Source organism: Peromyscus maniculatus, chromosome 1 (genome assembly GCF_049852395.1).
Source record: "Peromyscus maniculatus bairdii isolate BWxNUB_F1_BW_parent chromosome 1, HU_Pman_BW_mat_3.1, whole genome shotgun sequence".
NCBI lineage: Eukaryota > Metazoa > Chordata > Mammalia > Rodentia > Cricetidae > Peromyscus > Peromyscus maniculatus.
The window spans coordinates 51139621-51164321 of record NC_134852.1 but is presented as its reverse complement, the minus strand read 5'-3'; the positions used below and the strand labels follow the sequence as shown (position 1 = coordinate 51164321).

Below are 24701 nucleotides of genomic sequence, written 5' to 3'. Positions count from 1 at the left end.
ACCAGGGGGCGCCCTATTCCCAGACTTCAGCAGGGCTGGATCAACGGTATCAGTTTCTCTACTGTCCAGTGCTGTGCGCCCGTTTTGGTCCCTAGTGTGACAGAACAGAAACTGGAGAAAGTTACATGAAGAGTAACATGAAAGCAGCCAGTCTGCAGAGAAAGACCGGAAGCCTTTACCCTGGCATCTTCTGACAAACAGTGCAGGCGCCGGGGACACCCAAGAGGGGGCGCACACTATAAAAGCGGGAGGCTGTGGGGCTGTCCTCAGCTCGCTAGCTTACTTCCCTCCTGGGCTGCTGCTCGCCCCCCCCCCCCCGCCCCCTTAGAAAGCACGCCCTTTTCTTCATCTCTCCTGGAGGCTGCTTGGATTCTCACCTAACCTGCACCCTTGACCTTAAACTCTAATGAAATTGTCCTTAGGCTTCCTTCCCAGTCCATCTCTAAACTTTTAAATTGAGATAAAGAACCCTAAAAGGGCCATCCACAAGCACAGCTTCAATGTCTTCATTAACCAACTTCAACTTCCCAGCACCTCCACCTTCTCTCCACACTACAAACATTCTTACCACCTCTTCAGCTGCGTGTTACAAGAACATGCTCGCACAGGAGAATCTGCGGGGACTAAGAAATAACCACTTCGGTCCAAGTTTTTAGAAGAAAACTATATTCTTTTCAAGAAAATGTCAACATCCTCCTTGGGGGGAACTTAATTTAAGTCAAATCACATAGTTTTGTGGTGGAGCCTGATACAGTGCGCGCAGATGCTCCCGGGGTCTGCTGGGAGCTCTCGTGGGCTTTCTCTCTGCCTTTGAATTCGCTCAGGGTCTTCTGAGACTGATGCTGGAAAAGCACCGGCCCAGACTGGATCCCGAGAGGTGGAGGACTGTGGCTGAAAACACCCATCAAGGCCAAACCGCGGTGTTCCCAGGTTGTCACTGCCCCCTGGCTGTGATCACACACAAACAAGGCACCCTTCCCCCATGGCACCAAGGCCCTCCAAGCCCTGCCCCTCTGGGAGCCGAGGTCAGGCAGAGGAGCTGGGCAGAGGAGCTGGGCCTGTCCCGAGGCTGCAGGGTGCGGGTGTCCTGGAACCCAGCAGGGGAGTAGCTTGAGGCACGGACGGTGAATAAATAGAAATCGATTATTTGTCGCAGGGGTCCGGCCCCTGCGTAAGGGACAGCAGCTCGGTGGAGGGGGTGAGAGGGGGGTGTGGGTCACCCCGTCTCTCCTGATGGCTGCTTCTCAGAGCTCAGTCACGTGCACAGCCGGCGAGGGGAGCGGGCCGGGTCCCAGGCGCCTCAGGTGGCACCGGCGGCAGAGCAGATGCCCCTCCAGGGGGTAGCAGCGGCGTCCCTCCTCCCCGCTCAGCTGGAGCCCGCAGTCCTGCGGAAGAAAAACCACAACCCTGAACCCCAGTAAGCAGGAGGCTGGGCATCCTTACCAAAGGGGGCATCAGGGTTGCGTAGGCTGTGCCAGCTAGGAACTTAATGAAACAGGAGAGAAGCCCTTGACACCCGAGGGCCTGGAGTCAAGTCCGGCCTCAGGGAAAGGGCAGGGATGGGCAGTGAGTGTGGGCTGCCTAGCAATCTACACTGCTTTCTTTTTCTTTGTTTCTGTTCTTTTTGTTGTTGTTGCTTAAGACACAATCTCTCTATACCCGACTGCCCTGGAACTCAAGTTCCATACTGGGCTGGCCTCAAACTCCCAGAGACTCACCCGCCTCTGCCTCCAGAGTGCTGGGATTAAAGGCTGCAACACCACACCCAGCTTCACAAGCTATGGTTTTTAAGAGCAAGGCAGGGCTGGAGAGACAGATGGATGGCTCAGTGCTAAGAGCTTGCTGCACCACCATGCAGACCACAGCTCAGACCCCTGTACCCACAGAACAAGCCAGACTCCCACAGACTCCAATAACTCCAGTTCTGACTCAGCACCCCACACACAGACACACAAAGCAACAGCCACCAAGCCAGGTGTGGTAGCCACATCTGTAATCCCAGCATTCCAGAAGCAGAGGCAGAGTCAAGTTCCAAGCCAGCACGATCTACATAGTGAGTTCCAGGCAGCCATGGCTACAGAGCAAGACTGTGTCTCAAAGGAACAGAAGACAACAAAATTCCAACACACTTAGCAGACTGTAACCCCAGGAGGCTGAAGAAAGACTGGGTTTGAGTCCAGCCTGAGCTAACAAAATCGTCCAAAGGCTGGAGATCTAGCTCAACAATAATTTCTAACAGCATGCACAGGACCTGTGTCCCAGTGCAGACACACAGGGAGTTCCAGGACAGCCAGGGCTGTCGTGGGATAATTTTTTTGTACACTGTTCGCCAAGGTGCCTTCTGATTGGTTTAATAAAGAGCCAAATGACCAATACCTTGGCAGGAGAAGACAGGCGGGATTTCTGGTCGTGGGGGTGGGGGAAGGAAATTGATCTAGGTGTGCAGAGATGCCAGCAAGAGGCAGAGCAAGTCAGACAGACAGAATGGAAGAGAGGTAAAAGCTACACAGCAGAACATAGATTAGTAGAAGCAGGCTAATATGAGTTATAAGAGCTAGTTGGAGAAAAAGCCTAAGCTAAAGGCCAAACTTTTATAATTAATAGTATGTCTCCGTGTCATTAATTTACGGGCTGGCAGTCTCAGAAAGTCCGATGAGAAATTTACTACATTTGGTACCTGTGGAGAGGGTCAGCTGATCATTTTCTCCATTCTGTGCATCTATCAGGTTTATACCCTAATATCTGACTCCTGAGCTTTATTTATTAATGAAACAATAAAAAAAGACACTATATTTGGCATCCAACATGTGGCAAAACCACACACTTTCCCGTTACACAGACATTAAACAAAAACTAATACAGCTAGCTCTCCCAGGACTTGATCATTATCCCAATTTTCTGAGGGTCCCCTGGAGATGTCAACGTCCCCAGACAACAGGAAGCAGTCTAGAGAACACACCGCTCACATTCCCAAGAGGTGAGGTGGGTGGGTTATAAATGTTTGTCATCTTTTAGGGGGGTTGGTTGCAAGCTGCTACTGGTCATGGTCAGGGAAAAACTAAACAAAGTAGGTTCAATGCAGGGACTTCTGAAAAGAAAAAGGGGGTATAGGAATGATAGAATAAAAGGGTAGATTATTGAATCTAATTTAAAGCACACAAAAAGGCAACTACTAGTCTCAAATATTTTATATTGGTATGGATCTTTAAACAATGATATAAATTTAAGGTTATTTTTGTTAGAACATACTATATATATATATATATATATATATATATATATATATATATATATATATGTTTCTGCTCTTGTTTAAGGTATTGTACCTATGCAACTCATTTTAAAATGTAAAATTCTAATCCTTAAAGGCTATTATTAAAAACTGTTTAGGATAATTAAAAAATGTAGGTTAGTAATCAGTCATCTATAACAATCAAACTTTGTAGTCATGTAGGTATGTTTTCAAGAAATATATTTTAAATAGAGAGATGGTCTTCAAACACTTCAGAGATCTACAGAATATGATATTTAAGATGTTTTAATAACATAAAGCTTTTCATGACAGTGAGACGTGTCTGCTCCTGGCAGCACCAATCTACTTCAAAGAAGATGATGGGCATCAAAGAACCTCCATATGGAGTTTGCTTTTACTGTGACAAAGTTAGCCAATGGGCAAAGAAACTTCCCTTGCCTCGACTGCTGACAGTATACTATCCAAACCGGAAAAGCAGGACACAAAAGGTGACAAACTTTGGCAAGACAAGGTAGGACAGTCCTTCAAAATTCTCTGCTTCACAGGAAAGTCTGTCAGATATTCTAGGCCTGTAGGCTAAAGACGGATGCCCAACATTGCAGAGAAACCTTGGGTGACTGTAGAGGCAGCCAACTGTCTCTGTTGTTTCTCTAGTTTTGGAAGTTGCTTTCTCTAAACTTCTTGTTTATTCTAATAATATTTTATCCTTCTTGGGTCTCTGATGAGGGCTGAAGACTAGATAGTTATACTGTTTTCTTTTACCAAAGTTAAAAAAAAAACTCACAAAAGAGATGTAAACTTTATAAAGGTTGAGATATAAAAGCTTAAATTGTTTACCTAAGAAAATCTTTTAAGGTCTAAAAAGGTATTTTTTTGGTTGGTAATATTAAGTTATGATAAAATATTTATTTAGACAAAAAGGGGGAAATGTTGTGGAGAATCTTTATGTACACTATGAAGACGGGTCTTTGCCAAGGCTCCTCTTCTAATTGGTTTAATGAAGAGCCCAATGGGCAATAGCTAGGCAGGAGAGGATAGGTGGGATTTCCAGGGAGAGAGAGGAGATGAATCTAGGCGCACAGAGACACCAGCGAGACACAGATCAAGTTGGACATACAGAATGGAAGAGAGGTAAAAGCCAGGTGGCAGAACATAGATTCATAGAAGCAGGTTAATCTGAGTTATAAGAGACAGTTGGGGAAAAGCCTAAGCTAAAGCCAAGCTTTCAAAACGAGTAACAAGTCTCCTGCGTGTCATTATTTGTGGGCTGGCAGTCCAGGAAGTCTGATGAGAAAGATTGCTACACAGGAAGACCCTATTTCAAAAAACCAACCAAACAACAGAGCGGTGAGCTTGGTCTCGTGTCTTGGGAGGAGTGGTTGAACCATTAAAGAGGTTTGGGGTCTTTGGGGACATGTCCTCAAGAGGACTCTGGAACATTGACCTCTTTTTTCCATACATGTATTATTTTATTATTGTTTTTTTTTTTTTTTTTTTTTAAAGACAGGTTTTCTCTGTGTTGCCCTGGCTGTCCTGGATCTCACTCTGTAGACCAGGCTGGCCTCGAACTCACAGAGATCTGCCTGCCTCTGCATCACCAGTGCTAGAATTAAAGGCGTGTGCCACCAATGCCTGGCTGCATGTATTATTTGTATGTGAATGCAGGTGTACCGAAGCATGCATGTGAAGGTCAGAGGAAACTTGTAGAAATCAGCTGTCTCTTCCACCAGGTGGAGGTCCTAGGGATTAAACTCAGGCCCTAAGACTCAGTAGCAGGTGTCCTTACCCACTGAGCCATCTAGAAGGTCTCACCAGCCCTCTTCCTTACCAATAATGAGGTGAGCAGCTCTGACACACCACAGGCCCAAAGCAATGGAGTCAACCAACCATCATGGGATGCATCCTCTAAAACCAAGCTGAAGTAAACCTTTGTTATGTAAGTCGGTGACTTCTGGTATTTGTTACAGTAACAGTAAGTGACAGCACACTCATCCTCTGCTAGAATTCTGATGGAAACATCGTATCTCCTGCACATCCACATCCAGTCACCTACCACACCCCCATCCCCACTGCCTCTCGACTCCACCAGCTTCCTCAAGGGTCCCTACCTGTAACTCCCCCTCTTCCATGGTTAGTTTTCTACATGGCTGTCATTTGCTGTCATTTTGTTGGGTAAGCCACTGCGCAGATATGTACTGCCCCAATCTCTTGAGTGCTGGGGCTATAGGCATGCGGGGTATGGAGGCATACCCCTGTAAACCCCAGACTAGGGAGGCTAAGGCAGTTAAGAGCACGCGTTCTAAGGCTGGGCGCCTCTAACCCCAGCACTTGGGAGGCAGAGGCAAGAGTTTGTGGTCAGCCTGGTCTACAGAGTGTGTTCTAGGACAGCCAGAACCACACAGCAAAAAACCTGTCTCAAAAAACCAGAGTGCAAGTTCTGGGCCAGTTTGGGCTACACAGAATCCCTGTCTCAAAAGCAAAACGAAACGCAGAGTGGACTACTGCCATCTTTTTTCTCTCCGCTGCCCTAGGGAAGTTGGTTCTCTTCAGCCTGCACAGCCTCTACCCCAACCTCTGGCAGTCTCACCGGCAATACAAAACTATACACACACACACACACACTTCAACATTAAAACACTGCCTGGCTAACTCTTCTTCAAATCTTAGGCTGGGTGTCACCTCCTCCAAGAAACCTTCCATGATTTTCAAGGCTCTGACAACTCCTTCAACAGGACACATCACCTTACATGGAGAGTGCCAATTGGGAGTTCCCATCTATTCTACTGACTCCAACACCCACCCAGTGGACATGTGACGATGGGAAAGAGAGACAGGTGCTGGTGGAAAGAAAGGAAAAGGCCTGTTGGGGGAGCATGGGGCAGAAGCCACCAGACAGGGTCCATGAACAGACATCAGGGTGAAGGGGCCAGTGTGTGGGAGGGTCAGCAGAGGAGGGTGTGCAGAGGAGGGTCAGCAGAGGAGGGTGTGCAGAGGAGGGTCAGCAGAGGAGGGTGTGCAGAGGAGGGTCAGCAGAGGAGGGTGTGCAGAGGAGGGTGTGCAGAGGAGGGTCAGCAGAGGAGGGTCAGCAGAGGAGGGTGTGCAGAGGAGGGTCAGCAGAGGAGGGTGTGCAGAGGAGGGTCAGCAGAGGAGGGTGTGCAGAGGAGGGTCAGCAGAGGAGGGTGTGCAGAGGAGGGTCAGCAGAGGAGGGTGTGCAGAGGAGGGTCAGCAGAGGAGGGTGTGCAGAGGAGGGTCAGCAGAGGAGGGTGTGCAGAGGAGGGTGTGCAGAGGAGGGTGTGCAGAGGAGGGTCAGCAGAGGAGGGTGTGCAGAGGAGGGTCAGCAGAGGAGGGTCAGCAGAGGAGGGTGTGCAGAGGAGGGTCAGCAGAGGAGGGTCAGCAGAGGAGGGTGTGCAGAGGAGGGTCAGCAGAGGAGGGTCAGCAGAGGAGGGTGTGCAGAGGAGGGTCAGCAGAGGAGGGTGTGCAGAGGAGGGTCAGCAGAGGAGGGTCAGCAGAGGAGGGTCAGCAGAGGAGGGTCAGCAGAGGAGGGTCAGCAGAGGAGGGTCAGCAGAGGAGGGTGTGCAGAGGAGGGTCAGCAGAGGAGGGTGTGCAGAGGAGGGTCAGCAGAGGAGGGTGTGCAGAGGAGGGTCAGCAGAGGAGGGTGTGCAGAGGAGGGACAGCAGAGGAGGGTGTGCAGAGGAGGGTGTGCAGAGGAGGGTGTGCAGAGGAGGGACAGCAGAGGAGGGTGTGCAGAGGAGGGTGTGCAGAGGAGGGACAGCAGAGGAGGGTGTGCAGAGGAGGGTCAGCAGAGGAGGGTGTGCAGAGGAGGGTGTGCAGAGGAGGGTCAGCAGAGGAGGGTCAGCAGAGGAGGGTGTGCAGAGGAGGGTCAGCAGAGGAGGGTGTGCAGAGGAGGGTCAGCAGAGGAGGGTCAGCAGAGGAGGGTGTGCAGAGGAGGGTGTGCAGAGGAGGGTCAGCAGAGGAGGGTCAGCGGAGGAGGGTGTGCAGAGGAGGGTCAGCAGAGGAGGGTGGGCAGAGGAGGGTCAGCGGAGGAGGGTGTGCAGAGGAGGGTCAGCAGAGGAGGGTGGGCAGAGGAGGGTCAGCGGAGGAGGGTGTGCAGAGGAGGGTGTGCAGAGGAGGGTCAGCAGAGGAGGGTGTGCAGAGGAGGGTCAGCAGAGGAGGGTGTGCAGAGGAGGGTGTGCAGAGGAGGGTGTGCAGAGGAGGGTCAGCAGAGGAGGGTGTGCAGAGGAGGGTCAGCAGAGGAGGGTGTGCAGAGGAGGGTCAGCAGAGGAGGGTGTGCAGAGGAGGGTCAGCAGAGGAGGGTGTGCAGAGGAGGGTCAGCAGAGGAGGGTGTGCAGAGGAGGGTGAGCAGAGGAGGGTGTGCAGAGGAGGGTGAGCAGAGGAGGGTGTGCAGAGGAGGGTCAGCAGAGGAGGGACAGCAGAGGAGGGTGTGCAGAGGAGGGTCAGCAGAGGAGGGTGTGCAGAGGAGGGTGTGCAGAGGAGGGTCAGCAGAGGAGGGTGTGCAGAGGAGGGTGTGCAGAGGAGGGTCAGCAGAGGAGGGTGTGCAGAGGAGGGTGTGCAGAGGAGGGTCAGCAGAGGAGGGTCAGCAGAGGAGGGTCAGCAGAGGAGGGTGTGCAGAGGAGGGTGTGCAGAGGAGGGTGTGCAGAGGAGGGTGTGCAGAGGAGGGACAGCAGAGGAGGGTGTGCAGAGGAGGGTCAGCGGAGGAGGGTGTGCAGAGGAGGGTCAGCAGAGGAGGGTGGGCAGAGGAGGGTCAGCGGAGGAGGGTGTGCAGAGGAGGGTCAGCAGAGGAGGGTGGGCAGAGGAGGGTCAGCGGAGGAGGGTGTGCAGAGGAGGGTGTGCAGAGGAGGGTCAGCAGAGGAGGGTGTGCAGAGGAGGGTGTGCAGAGGAGGGTGTGCAGAGGAGGGACAGCAGAGGAGGGTGTGCAGAGGAGGGTGTGCAGAGGAGGGACAGCAGAGGAGGGTGTGCAGAGGAGGGTCAGCAGAGGAGGGTGTGCAGAGGAGGGTCAGCAGAGGAGGGTGTGCAGAGGAGGGTCAGCAGAGGAGGGTGTGCAGAGGAGGGTCAGCAGAGGAGGGACAGCAGAGGAGGGTCAGCAGAGGAGGGTGTGCAGAGGAGGGTCAGCAGAGGAGGGTCAGCGGAGGAGGGTGTGCAGAGGAGGGTCAGCAGAGGAGGGTGTGCAGAGGAGGGTCAGCAGAGGAGGGTGTGCAGAGGAGGGTCAGCAGAGGAGGGTGTGCAGAGGAGGGTCAGCAGAGGAGGGTCAGCAGAGGAGGGTGTGCAGAGGAGGGTGTGCAGAGGAGGGTGTGCAGAGGAGGGTCAGCAGAGGAGGGTGTGCAGAGGAGGGTCAGCAGAGGAGGGTGTGCAGAGGAGGGTGTGCAGAGGAAGGTGTGCAGAGGAGGGTGGGAGGCTGGGGCTTACCTCACAGTGGTAACACTCCACATGGTAGTCTCTGTCCATGGACACCACGCGAATGGTTGTCTCACAGCCCTGAGGAAGAGGCGGGTTCACACACAGGCTCCTCCCTGGACCTGGAGCACCAGAACCTCTCCATTAAGGCCCCCCTCTACAATGTGCTACCTTGGACAGACATGACCCATGCACAAGGACATGGTACTTCAGCAGGTGCAAAAGAGCAGATATGTATGTGCCCTGGGCATCTTCCCCACACACATGCATGTGACAATAAGAAAGTTGCAGTAGAGATGCACGCCTCTAATCCCAGCACTCAAGAGGCAGAACCAGGTGGAGCTTTGTGAGTTCGAGGCCAGCCTGGTCTACAAAGTGAGATCCAGGACAGGCTCCCAAACTACACAGAGAAACCCTGTCTTGAAAAACCAAACAAAAAAAGTCGAGTGGGTGTTGGCTCATGCATACTATCTTCAGTCTCTAGAGCCAAAAACCCCCACTACCAGCCGAGTTTCCTGGGGAAGCTGACCTGGACAGACATGGCTGCACAGGCCAAGGCCTCCCCATCTGCTCCTCTTGCCCTAGGCCCCCCAACATCCACTGCAGAACTGTATGCAGGGCCGTTGTGCGGCCCTTCCCTATTACAGGTAATGGAGCAGAGCGCTGCAGCGGAACACACGAGCAGCACTTCATCGGGGCACATCTGTCCCACCCCTGCATGACGTCCTACATGTTCCTCAGCTCTGACCACCTGTGACCATGTCTACTGCGGCCCAGGGTCTCAGGCAGAGCAGATAGGAGCAGGCAAAGCCTCAGGACCAGGCCTCTGCTGCTGCTTCCCAGTGAAGCGTTCCTACCTGCGCAGGGAGGATGGGGCGGGCACAGGAAGCACATTTTGGTGCAAACACCCTGGAAGGTGAAAGGAAAGTGGGCGTGAGGAGGTCAGTGAGTAGAGGCAAGTGCACGGGGGTAGACCTACCACAAGAGCTCCAAGGCAAGCCTGCCCTCCTGTGTGGACACGCTTCTGCCTTCTTGGTACTAATGGCTGACAGGGTTCCTATCTGTCTCCTGCCTCCTCCCTCCTCCTCCAGGACGGCCTCAGGTTCCCTCCAGCCATCCCCTATGCATTCTCTAGCCCGTGATATCCAGACTGAAGCCATCCCTAGGGGGAGACCTCTGCCACCCTGAGTACCAAGGCTAAAATCAGACCCAGCACAGACCCAGAGCTGAGGCCTGAGTCTGGAGCCACAGCGAGCAACAGACTGGCCGCCCATGTGGCACCAGGACCCTTCCCTCGGGAGCAAAAGGCCAGACGGCAGGGAACAGTCAGGTGAGGCCCACAAGGAAGAAGAGGGGCAGGTGTAGGCAAAGGCAGCAGGAGGGGACTGGTGGCCAGACTACCCTGAAGAGGGACCAGAAAGCACAAACGCCCCTGGCCTGCCCTTCCAGTCCAATGTGAACCTTCCCTGGCTCATGTGTTAGAACGCTTGCTCCCCAGCAGATGGCACTGTTCTGGGAGCTTAATGGTGACAGCTCACTCCAGGTTCCTTCCTGATGTCTCTTCTTTCTGTCCCAAGATGTAAGGAATCCCATCTTCCTGCTCCTGTCACCAAAGCCAGAGCTGTCCCAACACCGTGCCTTCAATACCAGGCCTTGCCCACTATGGTGGACTGTCTTCTGAATCGTGAACCAAACCAACCTCTCCTTACAGTGTTTTGTGAAGAACTGTCACCACAGCAGGGCTAAGACGCCTGCCCCAAGTGTGAGAACATGGAGGTCGGCAGGGAACAGCCGCTGAGGGCCGTGCTGTGGACCGCACTGCTCCGGCAGGGAAACTCACGTGTGGTAGTCTCTAACGCAGTAGATGTTGCTCTCCACGTCCACGGTGAAGGGGACCCCATCCAGGCACTCGTTGCACACTGAGCAGCGGAAGCAACCGGGGTGGTAGGACTTGCCAAGGGCCTGCAGGATCTGGGGGAGGCACAGGCGGGACTCAGCACTGCCCCCAAGAGGTCACGGCTCAGAGCCCGGCCGGCCATGGGTCTGGAACAGGAGAGAGCGGGGCCCTCAGACTCCACCCAGGGTGGGGGACTCCAGGTCACTGGGGAGTTTCTTACCATCTCCATGATAAGGTGTCCACACACGCTACACTTGTCAGCTGTTTGCTGGAACCCGGAGTACTGAGAGGGGACACAGGATCCAGGACGTCACGTGACAAAGGGGCACTCACTGTCGCTGGCCACAGGTCTGCATGTGAGTCCGAAGGAGATCCCGCCCCTGCTCCCACCCAGCTCGGCCAGCAACACAGTGTAGACTCACCAGGAAGTCCTCCTGGCAGTACACTTTCTCACCCACGTTATAGAAGGCCTTCCCGCGGAGTCGTCTCCCTAGAAGGGTAAGGGGTGAAGGGGAGGTCCCTGGCTTGAATGCCAGTACTCACCTCCAACCAATGAGAAAGTAAACTATGAACATCTCTAAACATCCCTTTATTTGTTTTAAACATTTATTTTATGAGTGCTCCACCTGCAGGTACACCTTTATGCCAGAAGAGGGCATCAGATCCCTCATTATATCCCCAACATTATAGATGGTTGTGAGCCAGCATGCGGACACTGGGAACTGAACCCGGGACCTCTGGAAGAGCAGCAGCTGTGCTCCTAGCTGCTGAGCCGTCCCTCCATCTCCCTCTAAACACCCCTTTAATGCCATGTTGCTGTTATAAACATTTCAAGCCAGAATGGTGTCTCACACCCGTAACCCAGCATCCCACAGATGAAGGCAGGACTCCAAAATCTGAGGACAGCCTAGGCTACAAAGTACGACCTGCCTGGAAACACCAAATAATAAAGCTGGGTGTGGTAGCATGTGCCTGTAATCCCAGCACTTGGGATATGGAGGCAGGAGGACCCTGAAGTTCAAAGTCACTCTTGGCTACAAAGCCTAGCTGGAGGCCAGCCTGGCCTCTTTTTTTTTTTTTTAAATTTATTTATTTAATGCCAAATGCTGTTTATTAAAGGAGGGAGGAGGTCTTAAATACAGGCTTACAGCACAATGGGAGAACCCCGTAGGGCAGAAGTTCACTACTGATGTTTACAATCTTGCATCTAAGCTGTTAATGCCCATTATGCAGGACACAGACAAGGAATTTCCCTTAAGCATTCAGGAGGGTGGAGCCCGGCAGGGAATTAGCATAGGGAGGATATCAAGGTCAAGGGCCACAAGCAAGGCAACAGTTACCCAAAACGGGGGCCAGGGCCCTACAGATGCCCCTTTTACTAAAAAATGAGCTTCTGACTTAGGTTGCATGGGACATCAGCAGGTCACCTTACCCGTCATGGAGACGCCTGCCCACAGTCTAGCCTCTTAAACTACTTCCCCTGCACCTCTCCCTTTACCTCTTCCTCTCCCTCTACTGCTCACCTGGCATTGCCCTCTGGCAGGAGGCGCCAGAAGGTTTGGCCTGGTGAGGGTGCTTTTGAAAAACACACAGCTGCATCAGGCACGCTGGGGAGACAGTAAGTCATTTCCCTCTTATACATTTTGTGACAAAGTATGGTGGCCCACATCTGTAATTTCAGATCTCAAGAGGCAGAGGCAGCAGGCAATCAAGGCAAGCTTGAGATATATAGGAATACCCTGTCTAAAAAAATCCCAGAGGTGGGGGTGTGGCTCAGTGGTAGAGCTCCTACCTAGAATCCCCCAGTGAGGGGCTGGGGTGTGGCTCTGGGTTACATTTCCAGTACCACAAAACAAACAAGATTATTCAGTCTCATGCTAGCAGCTCTAGGCAGTGTATAATAATGGGACATGTGGAATTAGAAGTGACGTAGACTAGAAAGAAGTAAAGCTATCTATGATCACAGAAGACATGATTGAGTTGTAGAGAAAACCATTAGTAACCCACTAACTCTACTAAGTTTATTGAAATTCCAGGATAGGCTAGAAGGCCAGCATATGAGAACGTCCAAACATCCAAATGCATTTTTATTCCAGGAACCAATATTGGAAAAACAAAGCTACAATTTTTGTTTTGTTTTTTGAGACAGCTCTGGCTGTCCTGGAACTTGCTTTGTAGACTAGATCTGCCTCTGCCTCCCAAGTGCAAGGATTAAAGGCACACGCCTTTAATAAAACTACATTTATGAGGCTGGAGAAGAGGTTGGTTCATGGTTAAGATTGCACATTGCTCTTGTCAAAGACCTAAGTTAGATTCCCAGCACTCACATTAGGTGGCCCACACTGGTTGTTAACTCCAGCTCTAGGGGATCTGACATGCTCTCCTGGCCTTTGCTGGCACTGAAAACACACACATACACACACACACACACACACACACACACACACACACACACACACACACACCAAATAAATTAATTAAATAAATAAAAGAGTAACTGAATAAATAAATAAACAAACAGGTGGGTGAATGAAAAAATAACTCTGTATACATAATAAATAATCCTTTAAAAAATCACACAAAGAGAAACGACTCACAAAATATACACCTGTGAAATAATTTGGACCTAAATGTTTGTAAGTAAACTCCTAAAACTCAGTAAAGGCAAATACTGAGATAGTAGCAGGAAGATCTCTGTGAGTTCAAGGTCAGTCTGGTCTACAGAGTAAGTTCTAGGACACCAGTAAGTTCTCTGGTCTTACACAGAGGAAACCGTGTGTGTGTGTGTGTGTGTGTGTGTGTGTGTGTGTGTGTGTGTGTGTGTGCAAATAACTCCCAACTTTATATAACTCCCAACTTTATAAAAATAGGCAAACATTTGAACAGATTTCTCCAAAAAAGTACATATTAGGCTGGCAAGAAGTCTCAGCAACAAAAGATGCCTGCTGCCACACCTGACAACCTGCGTTTGATCCCTGGAACCACATGGGGGAGGAGAGAACTGACTCCTGCAAGTTTGTCCCACCTCCCAACACACGTGCGAACACATGTGCACGCATGCTTGCACACACACATGCACAATAAGAATGTATTTTTTAAAGAACAGAAGATATATTAATGGGCAAAAGCAAACGATAAGATGCCCACTGGGGAATGCATTTAACTCGCGATGAGACCTCGCCCAGCAGAACGACCACAGAAAGACAGCAGCGCCAACTGTGGGCAGATGTGCAGAGCACAGGGCTCCTGGGCTCTGTGGGGACTGTGACGGCACAGTCCGTGGGAAGACAATTTGGCAGTCTCTCGTAAAGTTACACACACCCTACGACCCCCAAATTCCGCCCCTTGCAATGTACTCAAGGGAAGGGAAGAGAGAGTTCGCAGCACAGTCTGGTGTCTGCTACGGTTACAGAGAAACAAGCTGTGGTCCGCTCACCAACAGACGGCTGTGCGGCGGGTGGGCAGGGGCAGCGCACTACTCACAGTGCGACAGGACTGAAAGAAAAATCACGCTCGAGAGCAGCCACCCTCAGGATAAAGCCAATTCCAGGGCCTGAAAGGGTTGATTATAGCCGAGCCACCGGCAGGCCCAGGCAGAGAGGAGTCCTGCCTCCGTCCCCAAGCGCTTCCCTGCTACCTGTGGTTAAAAGTCTCCAGGGAGGGGGCTGGAGAGATGGCTCAGCGGTTAGGAGCACAGGACCTGGGTTGAGTTCCCAGTACCCGAACGGCAGCTCACAACTGTCTGAAACCTTGACACCAATGCACATAAAATAAATTTCAACAAATTATTAAAAACAAAAGGCCTCCAGGGAGTAGTGAATTCAGTCTAGAGACTGTGCAGCAGAAGGAAATATTCATTTCCCACCCAAGTCCAGACAGCCGAGTTCAGACCAATCAGGCCCCTGGCAGCAGCCCCTCAGAAAGCCTGACTGAAGGTTGCATTTGAGGAGGAAACAACTCCTGAGGTTATAGTTGAACAAGGCAAAATTCAATTTGTGTATGTGTGAACATGCTTGTGAATGCCAGAGGTTAACACTGTAATCTTCCTTGATTATTCTCCAACTTATTCTTTGAGACAGGATCTCCCTGGCCCTGGGGCTCACCAACTGACTGGATGAGCTAGTCAGCAACCCGTGAGGTCCTGTCTCCACCTCCCAGCACCAGGATCACGGTGAGGCTACACTCGTGGATGCTGGAGCTCAAACTCGGGATCTCCTTGTGCAGCAAGCACCTTACACACTGAGCCGTCTCCTGCCCTGGCCCTCCTTCTTAAAGAAAATCTCAAGCCAGGCATGGTGGCACAGGCCTTTAACCCAGCACTCCACTCGGGAAACAGAAACAGGAGGATCTCTGTGAGTTTGAGACCAACTGGTCTACACAGTAAGTTCCAGGACAGCCAGAGCTATATAAAGAAACCCTGTCTTGGAAAACTAGAAAAAAAGGGGGAGGGACCTAATCACAGTACACTTGATTCTACTGTGGACAACATTTATTCGGTGGGAATAAGATAAATGTGGATTACTGACTTATCCAGAGGGATGGGAGACTATGAGGCCTAAGAGGGCTCTTCACATCACAGTGAAGTAAACAGATTTGCCCAAACTGACACCGAGGAATGGTAGTGCATCCTTAGATACAGAGGGATCCCACTGTCTTTTTGAGGGAGGATCTCTGTCACCTAGGCTGGCTTTGAACTCTGTTCTGCCCCGGCTCCTGGGTGGCAGTATCACAGGCACAGTCACTATCTTCACGGCTTGACACTGCAGCTTCTCGTTGACTGGATACTACGTATTCTACTGTGATATATCGAGTCTGGAAGTGCCCCGGGCATGCAGGGCGTAGTTAGGAGCACTGGCTGCTCTTAGAGGACCCAGCTTCAATTTCCAGCACCCACATGGTGACTCACAGTCATCCACAACACCAGTCCCAGGAGGTCCAACAGGCACACATGTGGTGTGCACACATGCATGCAGCCAAAAACATTTATAAAGTAAAATAAATCCATCTAAAAATGTTTAAACATCTTAACCTCATGTCCAGATGGTACAGCCCCCTCACCCACACCCGTCCCTCCCAGGCAGTATGTCGATGGAAGCATCACAGCCTAGGACCCGAGAGGAGCCTTGCTGACAGCCGGCAGAAGGCCCTTCCCTGGTTCCATGGCTACTTCCTTAAGCCTGCGCCTCTCAGGCCAGGCCCAGCAAGGTGTCACAAGTCACGCGCAAAGGGAGAATGGGAGGATGGGAGCAGCCTCCTTACACCCCAGAGCTGTTTTCTGTCTGAGACCTGGGTGCAGGGAGGGGTGGGCAGCAGGGGCGGGGCGGGGCTGTTACCTACCGCAGGAGTCACAGACGAAGCAGTCGGTGTGATACAGGCTCCCCATGGCCTGGCACGCCTGCCTCGCTCCGTAGATGCCAAGCCCACACTTGATACAAATGCCTGTGAGGAGGAGCAGGAGAGCAGCAGCTGGTACTGTGTCCTACGGGGCTGGGTGCCAGCCAGGCCCCCAGGCCAACAGTACCAGGTCCTGAACAGCCAACATTCAGCTACAAGGGCACTGCCGGAAGCTGAATGTACCCATGTCTGAAGCGCCTGACTGGGGGCACTCTTGGAAAGCCATGGAAACTTAGGGACATGGTACCTGGCTGGTGGATAGGGCCACTGGAGGCAGGTCTGGAAGGCTGTACCCACACAGGTACACTCAAAGACTTCACTGCCCTTGACAGGTACCCTTCCTCATTTGTACAAGATTCAAATGTTCCTAGTGCATTTCACAAACAGCCTGCTGCCTGCTCACCCTACTTCTTCTTTTTTTTTTTGATTTTTTTTTTCTTTTCTTTTTTTGATTTTTCAAGACAGGGTTTCTCTGTGTAGCCTTAGCTGTCCTGGAACTCCTTCTATAGACCAGGCTGGCCTTGAATTCAGAGATCTACCTGCCTCTGCCTCCCGAGTGCAGGAATTACAGGTGTGCACCACTTCTTAAATGTAGAGAAACCCTAGTGCAGAAAAATCCCCAGCCCCGAGAACCACGTGTTCCAGAGGAGAGACACACAGGAGTCACACAACGTCAGATGAGCAGGGTACATGTTAGATGACACTTGCCTGTGACCCCAGCACTCAGGAGACCAAGACAAGAGGACAGCTCAGGGTTCCAGGCCAGCCTGGGCTACATAGCAAGCTGGAGGCTAACCTGCCTCAAACAACAACAGTAAACAACAGTAACGATGATGACAATGAGTGATGTGTCAGATGGAACAAATACAATGGAGAAACTAAGAACAGGTCAGGGGGCTGCAGAGATGGCTCATCCAGAGGACCCGGGTTCAACTCCCAGCACCCACACGGTGGTTCACAACCGTAACTCCAGTTCCAGGAGATTTGATACCTGCACACAGTCATACATACAGGCAAAACACCACTGAACATAAAATTAAAATAAATAAGTCACTAAAAGAAAGAATAGATGGAGGTGAAAACAGATGCAGAGACCCGCAGCCAACATTAGGCAGAGCTCAGGGAATCCTGAGGGAGAGGGGGAGGAAGGATTGTAGGAACCAGAGCAGTCAAGGACACCACAAGAAAACCCACAGAATCACCTGACCTGGACTCACAGGGGCTCCCAGAGACTGAACGAACAACCAGGGAGCCTGCAGGACTGACCTAGGCCCTCTGCACGTATGATACAGGCGTGTGACTTGTTCTTCTTGTAGGGCTCCTAACAGTGGGAGCAAGGGCTGTCTCTGACTCTGTACCTGCTTTGGGGACCCTTTTCCTCCTACTGGGTTACCTCATCCAGCCTTAATAGGACAGGAGGTGCCTAGTCTTACCACATCTTGATATGCCATGGCTGGCTGATATCCAGGGGAGCCCTTTACTGAAGAGAAATGGGGCGGGGGGTGGTGGTGGTGAGAATGGGAGGAGAGGAGGGAAGGGAAACGGCAGTTGGATGTAAAAATACATTAATAAGTAAGTTTTTTTAAAGACTACATCAAGAGACTGGAGATGGCTCAGTGGTTAAAAGCACCGGCTGCTCTTGCCGAGAACCTGGGTTCAGTTCCCAGCACTCACTTGGTTCCCAACCATCCACAACTCTAGTTTCAGAGGGTCCAATGCCCTCTTGATCTCTGAGGGCACCAGGCAGGCAAGTGGTGCACATACATATGCAGGCAAAACACTCATAAAGTAAATCAGTCAAAAAGCAAAGAATGGATAAATCAGTGCTGGAGAGAAGGCTCAGTGGTTAAGAGTACTTCCCAGCATCCACATGGTGGCTCACAGCCACCTCTAACTCCAGTTCCAGGGGCTCAGACACCCTCTTCTGGCCTCCACAGTCACTGCACACACATGGTACACATACAGGTAAGCAGGCACAAACATACACATAAAAAAAAAAATAAAAACTTTACAAAGAATCTATTTTAAAAATCTAGGGTAGCTGGGCATGGTGGCACACAGCACGCTGGAGGGCAGCATGGGCTATGTAAGCCCTCATCTCTAACAAACCAAAGCAAAGAAGAAAGCTAGAGGGCCAGGTACGTTGACACATGCTACTCATTTGGGCACTGGAGAGGTTGATATAGTGCATCTCAGGTTCAGGGTCAGTCTGGGCTCCATGGAAAGTTCCAGAACAGCACAGGCTGCATAGCATGATCTGGTCTATAACTACACAAACCTTGGGGCTGGAGCTTCAGCTTAGCAGCTCACATCTGACACGTGTGACCCCCCCCACACACACACACACACACACCTGGAGGATTTTTACACACGATAGTGAAGGACAGTCCCTTTGTAGTGTCTACACCATGGACAGTGCTTTTTACACAGGGATCTAAGAACACTGGATGGGTCCCCAGCAGGCCAAAAGGAAAAAACACAGGACTGACCAGCAGTGTTAGGAGGATGCCTGGCTCCAAGCCTTGTGTACTTTTAGCCCAGTCCTCCTGGAGACCCAGGGTGGTGGTTTGCATGGGAACGGCCCCCATAGACTCATGTTTGAATACTTGGTCCCCATTGGTGGAACTGTTTGGGAAGGAGCAGGAGGTGTGGCCTTTTTGGAGAAGGTGCATCACTGGGAGGGTTCCAAAAGACTCAGGGCATTTCCAGATGTTCTCTCTTACTCATGCCAGGTGTGGTGGCACACACCTTTAATTCAGCACTCTGGAGGCAGAGGCAGGCAGGTCTCTGTGAGTTCAAGATGAGATCCACATGGCAAGTTCCCAGGCAGCCAGGGCTGGCCGAGAGACCCTGTCTCACAAAAAATAAAAGACGATGTGAGCTCTCAGCTGCTCCTGCACCCAAGCTTTTGGTCCACCGTCATGGACTCAGCTTTGATCGTGTGGGTCCTGGGGAACTGAACTCAGGTTGTCAGCTTAGTAGAAAATGTTGTAACACTGACTCATTTCATTGGTCCTTTCTATGTTGCCCCAGTTAGCTTCCATACCTTGGGCTCAAGCACTCTCAACCTGTCTCCCAAGTATCAGGTACAGCGGCCATGAACCCCCATTCTTGGTTTGCTCCCCAATCTCAACTTCACTCTTTCCTTCAGTCCTGATTCTTCAGAGAGTAACTGGTGTGCCATCCAGGCCCCAATAATCCACCCTGACACACTGCCAGACTTCTCTTCCTAGAGTAAAAGAGGTCTTCCTCCCCTCCCTGTGATTTTGAGGCCAGCCTGGTCTAGGCTGTAAGTTCCAGACCAGCCACGGCTGCAATAACAAGATGCTGTCTCAAAAAATAAAAATAAGGGTCTGGAGAGATGGCTCAGCGATTAATAACACTGGCTGACTACTGGCTGCTCTTGAAGAAGACTGGCTGGGGTTGGATTCCCAGCACTCACATGGATGCTCACAACCATATGTAACTCCAGTTCCAGGGGATCTGACACCCTCTTCTGAGCTCTGTGGGTACCAGGCATACATGTAGCACACATACATACATGCAAGCAAAATATTCATACATATAAAGTTAATAGATCTTTAAAAAATTAAAAAATAACAAAAAAGTATAAAAGAGAGTGAAAGGGTGTGTTAAAAAGTTAAGCTCCGCCGGACAGTGGCGGCGTACGCCTTTAATCCCAGCACTCGGGAGGCAGAGCCAGGAGGATCTCTGAGTTCGAGGCCAGCCTGGTTTACAGAGTGAGATCCAAGACAGGCACCAAAACTGCACAGAGAAACCCTGTCTCGAGGGGGGAAAAAAAAAAAAAGGGAAGCTCCTATGTTGCATTAATTTCTGTGTATATTCTCTATGTACCCAGACTGCTTTAATAAAAACACACTTTAGAATGACTAGGTGTGGGGGGCTGGAGAGATGGCTCAGCGGATAAGAGCACTGACTGCTCTTCCAGAGGACCTAGGTTCAATTCCCAGCAACCACATGACAGCTCACAACTGTCTATAACTCCAAGATCTGACACCCTTATATAAACACATATGAAGGCAAAACACCAATGAACATAAGAATAAATAATTAAAAAAAAAAAAAAGAAAGGGCAGGTGTGGTGGTCTATCCCTACAATCGCAGTGATCAGAAAACTCAGCAGAAGGATGATGAGTTCCAGGCCAGCCTGAATCACAGAAAAAAGGTGACTCCAGGGCACAAGACTCCTCAGAATTGAGGGGAGGGAGGACATAGGCGAGAACTGAGCGGGGGAAGGTAGATGAAAGGACAGAGGGGCGCTACTGTGTACATGTGCACACATGAGCATATGTGCGCGCTGCGGTACACAAGTGGGCAGAACACAACCGGCAGGAGTCGGTTCTCCCCTTCTTCATGTGCATTCCGCAACCAAACTAGGGAGGTGAGGCTTGGGTTAGCCACTGAGCCATCTCACCAGCGTGTGTGTGTGTGTGCATGTGCGTGTGTGTGTCCCCACGTGCACACGTGCGTTCGCGTGAGTGTTCCTTGTACAGATAACGGAAAGGAAGGGGCCAATGGTGAGAGGGAAGCTAAGCTGGAGGAAGGGGTTAGAGAGAAGACGGCAGGAGAGGCCGGCCAGGCACTGAAAGCATGGGGGAGGAACAGGAAGACTACCCTGGCGGACCTCAGGACTCTGAGCGATGGGAAGTGGGATGTATGGCAGGAGACCAGAGGGCTGTTGAGGGAACAGAAAAGCAAACGGACCGAGGCTGAGCAGAATAAGTAGAGTCTTGAAAACCACTGAGGTCAAAGACCAGCAATTATTCCAGGGCCAGTGAAATGGCTCAGAGGACCTTGCAGCTAAAGCTGACCACCTGGGTTCAAGTGTCAAAACCTGCAGGGTAGAGGGAAAGAACCACCTCCCACTGTGGGTCTCTGACCTCTATACACAGACCACAGCATTCATGTCTCTACACCCACATACACCCCTCCCACACACACATGTAATTTTTAAAATATTAAAAAAAAACAAAAACAAAAACAAACCATCCTGGTCCCAGGGGCTTTCTCCAAACCCCTCACAGCCAGGCAGAATAGCAAAGTGTGTGTGTGTGTGTGTGTGTGTGTGTTGCAGGGGCGGGGGAATCCCAGCAATTCAGAGTGGGGGTCCTGTGAAGAATCAAACAGGAGTCAGAACCAAAGGCTGCAGAAGGGAAGCAAACACAGGGTGTGGTCCTAGGAGTCTCAGCAGCAGAGGAGCTTCCGGGGGCCTGAGGCCGTCGCCGAACTCAGGAGGAGAAGGCAAAGTTCCGGAGACAGGAATAAATGGCACGGGGTGGCGAGAGGTCAGCTGAAGCGGAGCTTAGTGAGGAGGGATGGCGCAGGCGGGGAACACGTGCAGACAAGGCTTTTTGAGGCCAGACTTCCCTCTGTAAGAGGTATTTATTTACTCAGGTTGAAAGATTTGAATTTTTTTTTCTGTGTACCCTTGGATGTCCTGGATCTCACTCTGTACACCAGGCTGGCCTCGAACTCACAGAGATCCGCCTGCCTCTGCCTCCCCAGTGCTGGGATTAAAGGCGTGCGCCACCACTGCCGCAAGATTTTGAAATGTTTTAAAATGCGAACTGGACATTGCTGCATAGGTTGGCGAATGCCTATAACCCCAGCACTTGGGAGGCCGAAACAGGAAGAGCTCAGCCTGGGCCAAGGCTCTGGTCTTTAAATTAAAAAACAATCTGGAAATTCACACATTTTTGTCTTCTGCCATTCTATAGCACAGACTGGCCTGGAATGCATAATCCTTCTGCCTCAGTTTCCCAAGTGGTTAGATTACAGGTGTTTAACACACCTGGAAACTGATGTTTTTATAGCTCAAAACATCAGTTGTCATCAGATACATAGTTCAAGCAAAACTGCCTGTATTTTTAAGAACCAGAAAAAAACAGTGTCTGTTTGGCTTGGGGGTTGCGGGGGGGTGAGGACCAGCACTAAGACCAGGTATGACGGCTCACACCTGCAATTCCAACACTCAGGAAGGCTGAGGCAGGAAGGTGGGTAGCTGAAGGTCAGGTTGGTTTACAGGATGAGACCCTCTCTAAAAAAGGGGGAGGCTGGGGACATGGTTCAGTTGACAGAGTGCTTGCCTAGCATGCATGAAGCCCCAGGCTCCACCCTTATCACCCCAGAATCTGGCTGTGGTGCACACCTGTAATCTGACCACTTGGAGTGCAGGCAGGAGATAAGGGCCATCCTTGGCTAAAGAGCTCAATCTAGACCACCTTGCACTAGAGGAGACCGTACTCTGAGGGGGGCCTCTATAATCAGCCAGCCCAGACTCCTCCCGGACTTCAAAGGACTAAAGCCGAACCCCCGCTGCTCTGGGAAGGAACCTTCCTCTCTTCCGGTCTCTTTACTTCCCGTGGTACCTACCCAGGGTGATATGCAGTCTCAGGAGCAGCCATGGGGGACAATGGGCAGCGAATGCCAGCCTCCAAACGTGCAGGGGCCGGATGCTCGACCCTTCAGAAGATGCTCAGTGGCTTGTGGCAGGAGGCCAGCTTCCCACTCACGTCCTACTCCCAGCAGCCACCACCACATCTGCTAAGCCATAGATTCCCATCCTGACTTCTGACATCGGACCAAGCACCTCACTCCAGAGACAGGCCACCCCTTTAGCCCACACACGCCCTTGACATTGACCCATCCTGGGCTACAACCTTCTCCTAACCTCACTATCCTCCTCCGTCCTGGAATGCACCCACCGACCTGCTAACAGGCAGCCTCTAGCGCCCCAAGATCTCCTTCAAAGCAACCCAGAGCCACTAGTTCTACTGGGCTGAGAAGGCTCGGAATCTGCCAGGCCTGTCCCAGGCTTGCTGACCATGCACACCCTCCAAGCCAGGAGCCTCAAGCCCTCCATCCTGATTCACCTCAAGTAATGTGCTAAGCAAAGCGCTCAGAGACTGTCGGGCTACTGCATGCCATGACTTCCCAAAGCTGTTGTGAGTCTTATTTCCTTTCTGTGGTATTTGGTGGTATAAAGTCCATTTTCTGTTGCCACTTTTTGAAAGAAGGAAGGTCTTGCCATGTAGTCCTGACTGGCCTGGAACTGTATGCAGACCAGGCTGGCTTTGAACTTTGAACTCTCTTACTGTTCCCGCTTCCCAAGTGCTGGGATTACAGGCCTGTACCAACCATGCCTGGCTAAAGTCTGAACTTCTCCTTTGTGTATCCAGCTCTGAGGTTGGTTTGTGGTTCTGTTTGTTTTGCCTTGCTGGGGAACAAACCCAGGACCGCGAGTACTCTAGGCAAGCGCTCTACCCCGGCCCAGTCTTCCTTTAGGAACTATGCGCCTCCGCCCAGGGCAGCCTGGTGTGCCTGGCTTGGTCCTGTGGCCTCACACAGTCCTACCTGAAGTCTCGTCACACGGGTTCAGGGGTACCTAAGGCATCTCCTCTCTCTCCCTAACCATGGCTCACACAATTGGGAGGGGAGGTAGACTTCCGTTCTGCTCTTCATCAAGCATTAGTAGGGTGAGCAGGAGCGATGCTAAGGATGAAGAATGCCCAGCAAAAGGGACTTTGGTTAGCAATTAAGAGCACTTGCTGCTCTTGCAGAGGCCTCAAATTCCCTTCTCAGCATCCGTATCTGCTCACAATTACTCCTGTTACTCCTGCTCCAAAGGATCTGACACCTTCTTCTGGCCTCCTAGGGTACCCTCGCATACAAAACTAAATCTTTCGCCAATCCTGGGAAGGCAAAGGCAAGATCTCTGAGTTCCAGGCCAGCCAGAGCTACCCACTGAGACCTTGCCTCTTAAATAAAACTTTTTTTGAAGTGTCCAGAAAATAGCGTACTTTGCCAATCAACCTGATCTCGTTGCCCACCCCCCCGCCCGCCCGCCCCGCATCCCGGCGTCAAGTCAGGAAGCGCGCGACACCTCCGCATCTGGCGGGAGAAGAGACCCCACCCGCGCCTAGCGCATCCCGGACCCCCGGACCCCGGCCCGCGCGCTCACCGAAGTAGTCTCGCGCCGTGCGCGCCTCGAGCGCGCGCTCCAGCTCCCGCGTGAGCGCCTCCAGCCGCCGCTCTGCCGCGCTCGGGCCGCCCTCCCGGCCCGGGGGTAGCGGCAGCGACGGCAACGGGAACGGGAACGGGGCGGGCTCCGGAGAGCGGGCGGGCGCGGGGCCGACACCGGGCGACAGCAGGTCGGCATAGGCGCCCGCCGAGCCGCGGGAGCCCAGGCTGGACACGCTGGAGCGCGCGCTGCCCCCCGACGGCGGCCCGGGGCCGGGGCCGTGGCGCTGGTCGTAGCCCAGGCTGATGCCGCTGGAGCGCGCGCTGCCGCCGTCCGAGCCCGCCAGGCTGGCGCGCGGGCCTCGCTCGGGGCGGCTCGGGATGTCGGGCGCGGCCTCGGGGCCGCCGCCGCCGCCGCCGCCCTTGCCTCTGCGGCCCGCCGCTGGCGCCGCTTCATCCGCCGCCCGAGGCCCGCGCCGCACGCGCCCGGGGGAGTCGGCGGCCGGCTCCGGCTCGCGCAGGCCCAGCCCGGCCAGGAGCAGAGCCGCGTCGTCTGCGGCCGTCCGCGAGCGCTGCATGGCCGTCGGCCCGCCGCCGCGGCGCGTCACCTCCACCTCCGCCGCCCGCCGCCGCTCCGACAGCGCCGCTGCATCGTCCGCCGGCCCGCAGCCCGCCCCGGGACCCCTGGGCGCGGGGCGGGGCGGGGCCGGGGTCGCGGTCGCTCGGCGTGGGCCGCGCGCTCGCGCGGGGCCGTGGCGGGGAGGG

General features: G+C 52.5%; 1 protein-coding gene across 2 annotated transcripts; it reads right to left on the bottom strand.

Annotated features, from left to right (window-relative positions):
* Positions 1–649: 649 nt before the first annotated feature.
* Positions 650–24701, bottom strand: Wtip (WT1 interacting protein). 2 transcript variants are annotated; one of them, XM_006985027.4, is made up of 8 exons: positions 23938–24699; positions 15900–16001; positions 10985–11052; positions 10783–10845; positions 10506–10636; positions 9523–9574; positions 8678–8746; positions 650–1385 (listed from the first exon to the last, which is right to left on the bottom strand). In XM_006985027.4, the coding sequence occupies exons 1-8, from the start codon at positions 24512–24514 to the stop codon at positions 1245–1247; spliced, it is 1203 nt and encodes a 400-aa protein (XP_006985089.4). In that variant the 5' UTR covers positions 24515–24699; the 3' UTR covers positions 650–1244. The 2 variants fall into 2 exon arrangements, with proteins under 2 accessions (XP_006985089.4, XP_076433916.1); XM_076577801.1 differs by lacking the exon at positions 15900–16001 and having other exon boundaries at positions 23938–24701.

Coding starts and splice junctions, on each gene's coding strand:
- Wtip (XM_006985027.4), bottom strand. CDS start 24,514: ATGCAGCGCTCGCGGACGGCCGCAGACGACGCGGCTCTGCTCCTGGCC. Junction 10,846..10,984: donor ACTGCCAGGAGGACTTCCTG/GTGAGTCTACAC, acceptor GTCCCCTCTCAG/TACTCCGGGTTCCAGCAAAC. Junction 1,386..8,677: donor TGGAGTGTTACCACTGTGAG/GTAAGCCCCAGC, acceptor TTTCTTCCGCAG/GACTGCGGGCTCCAGCTGAG.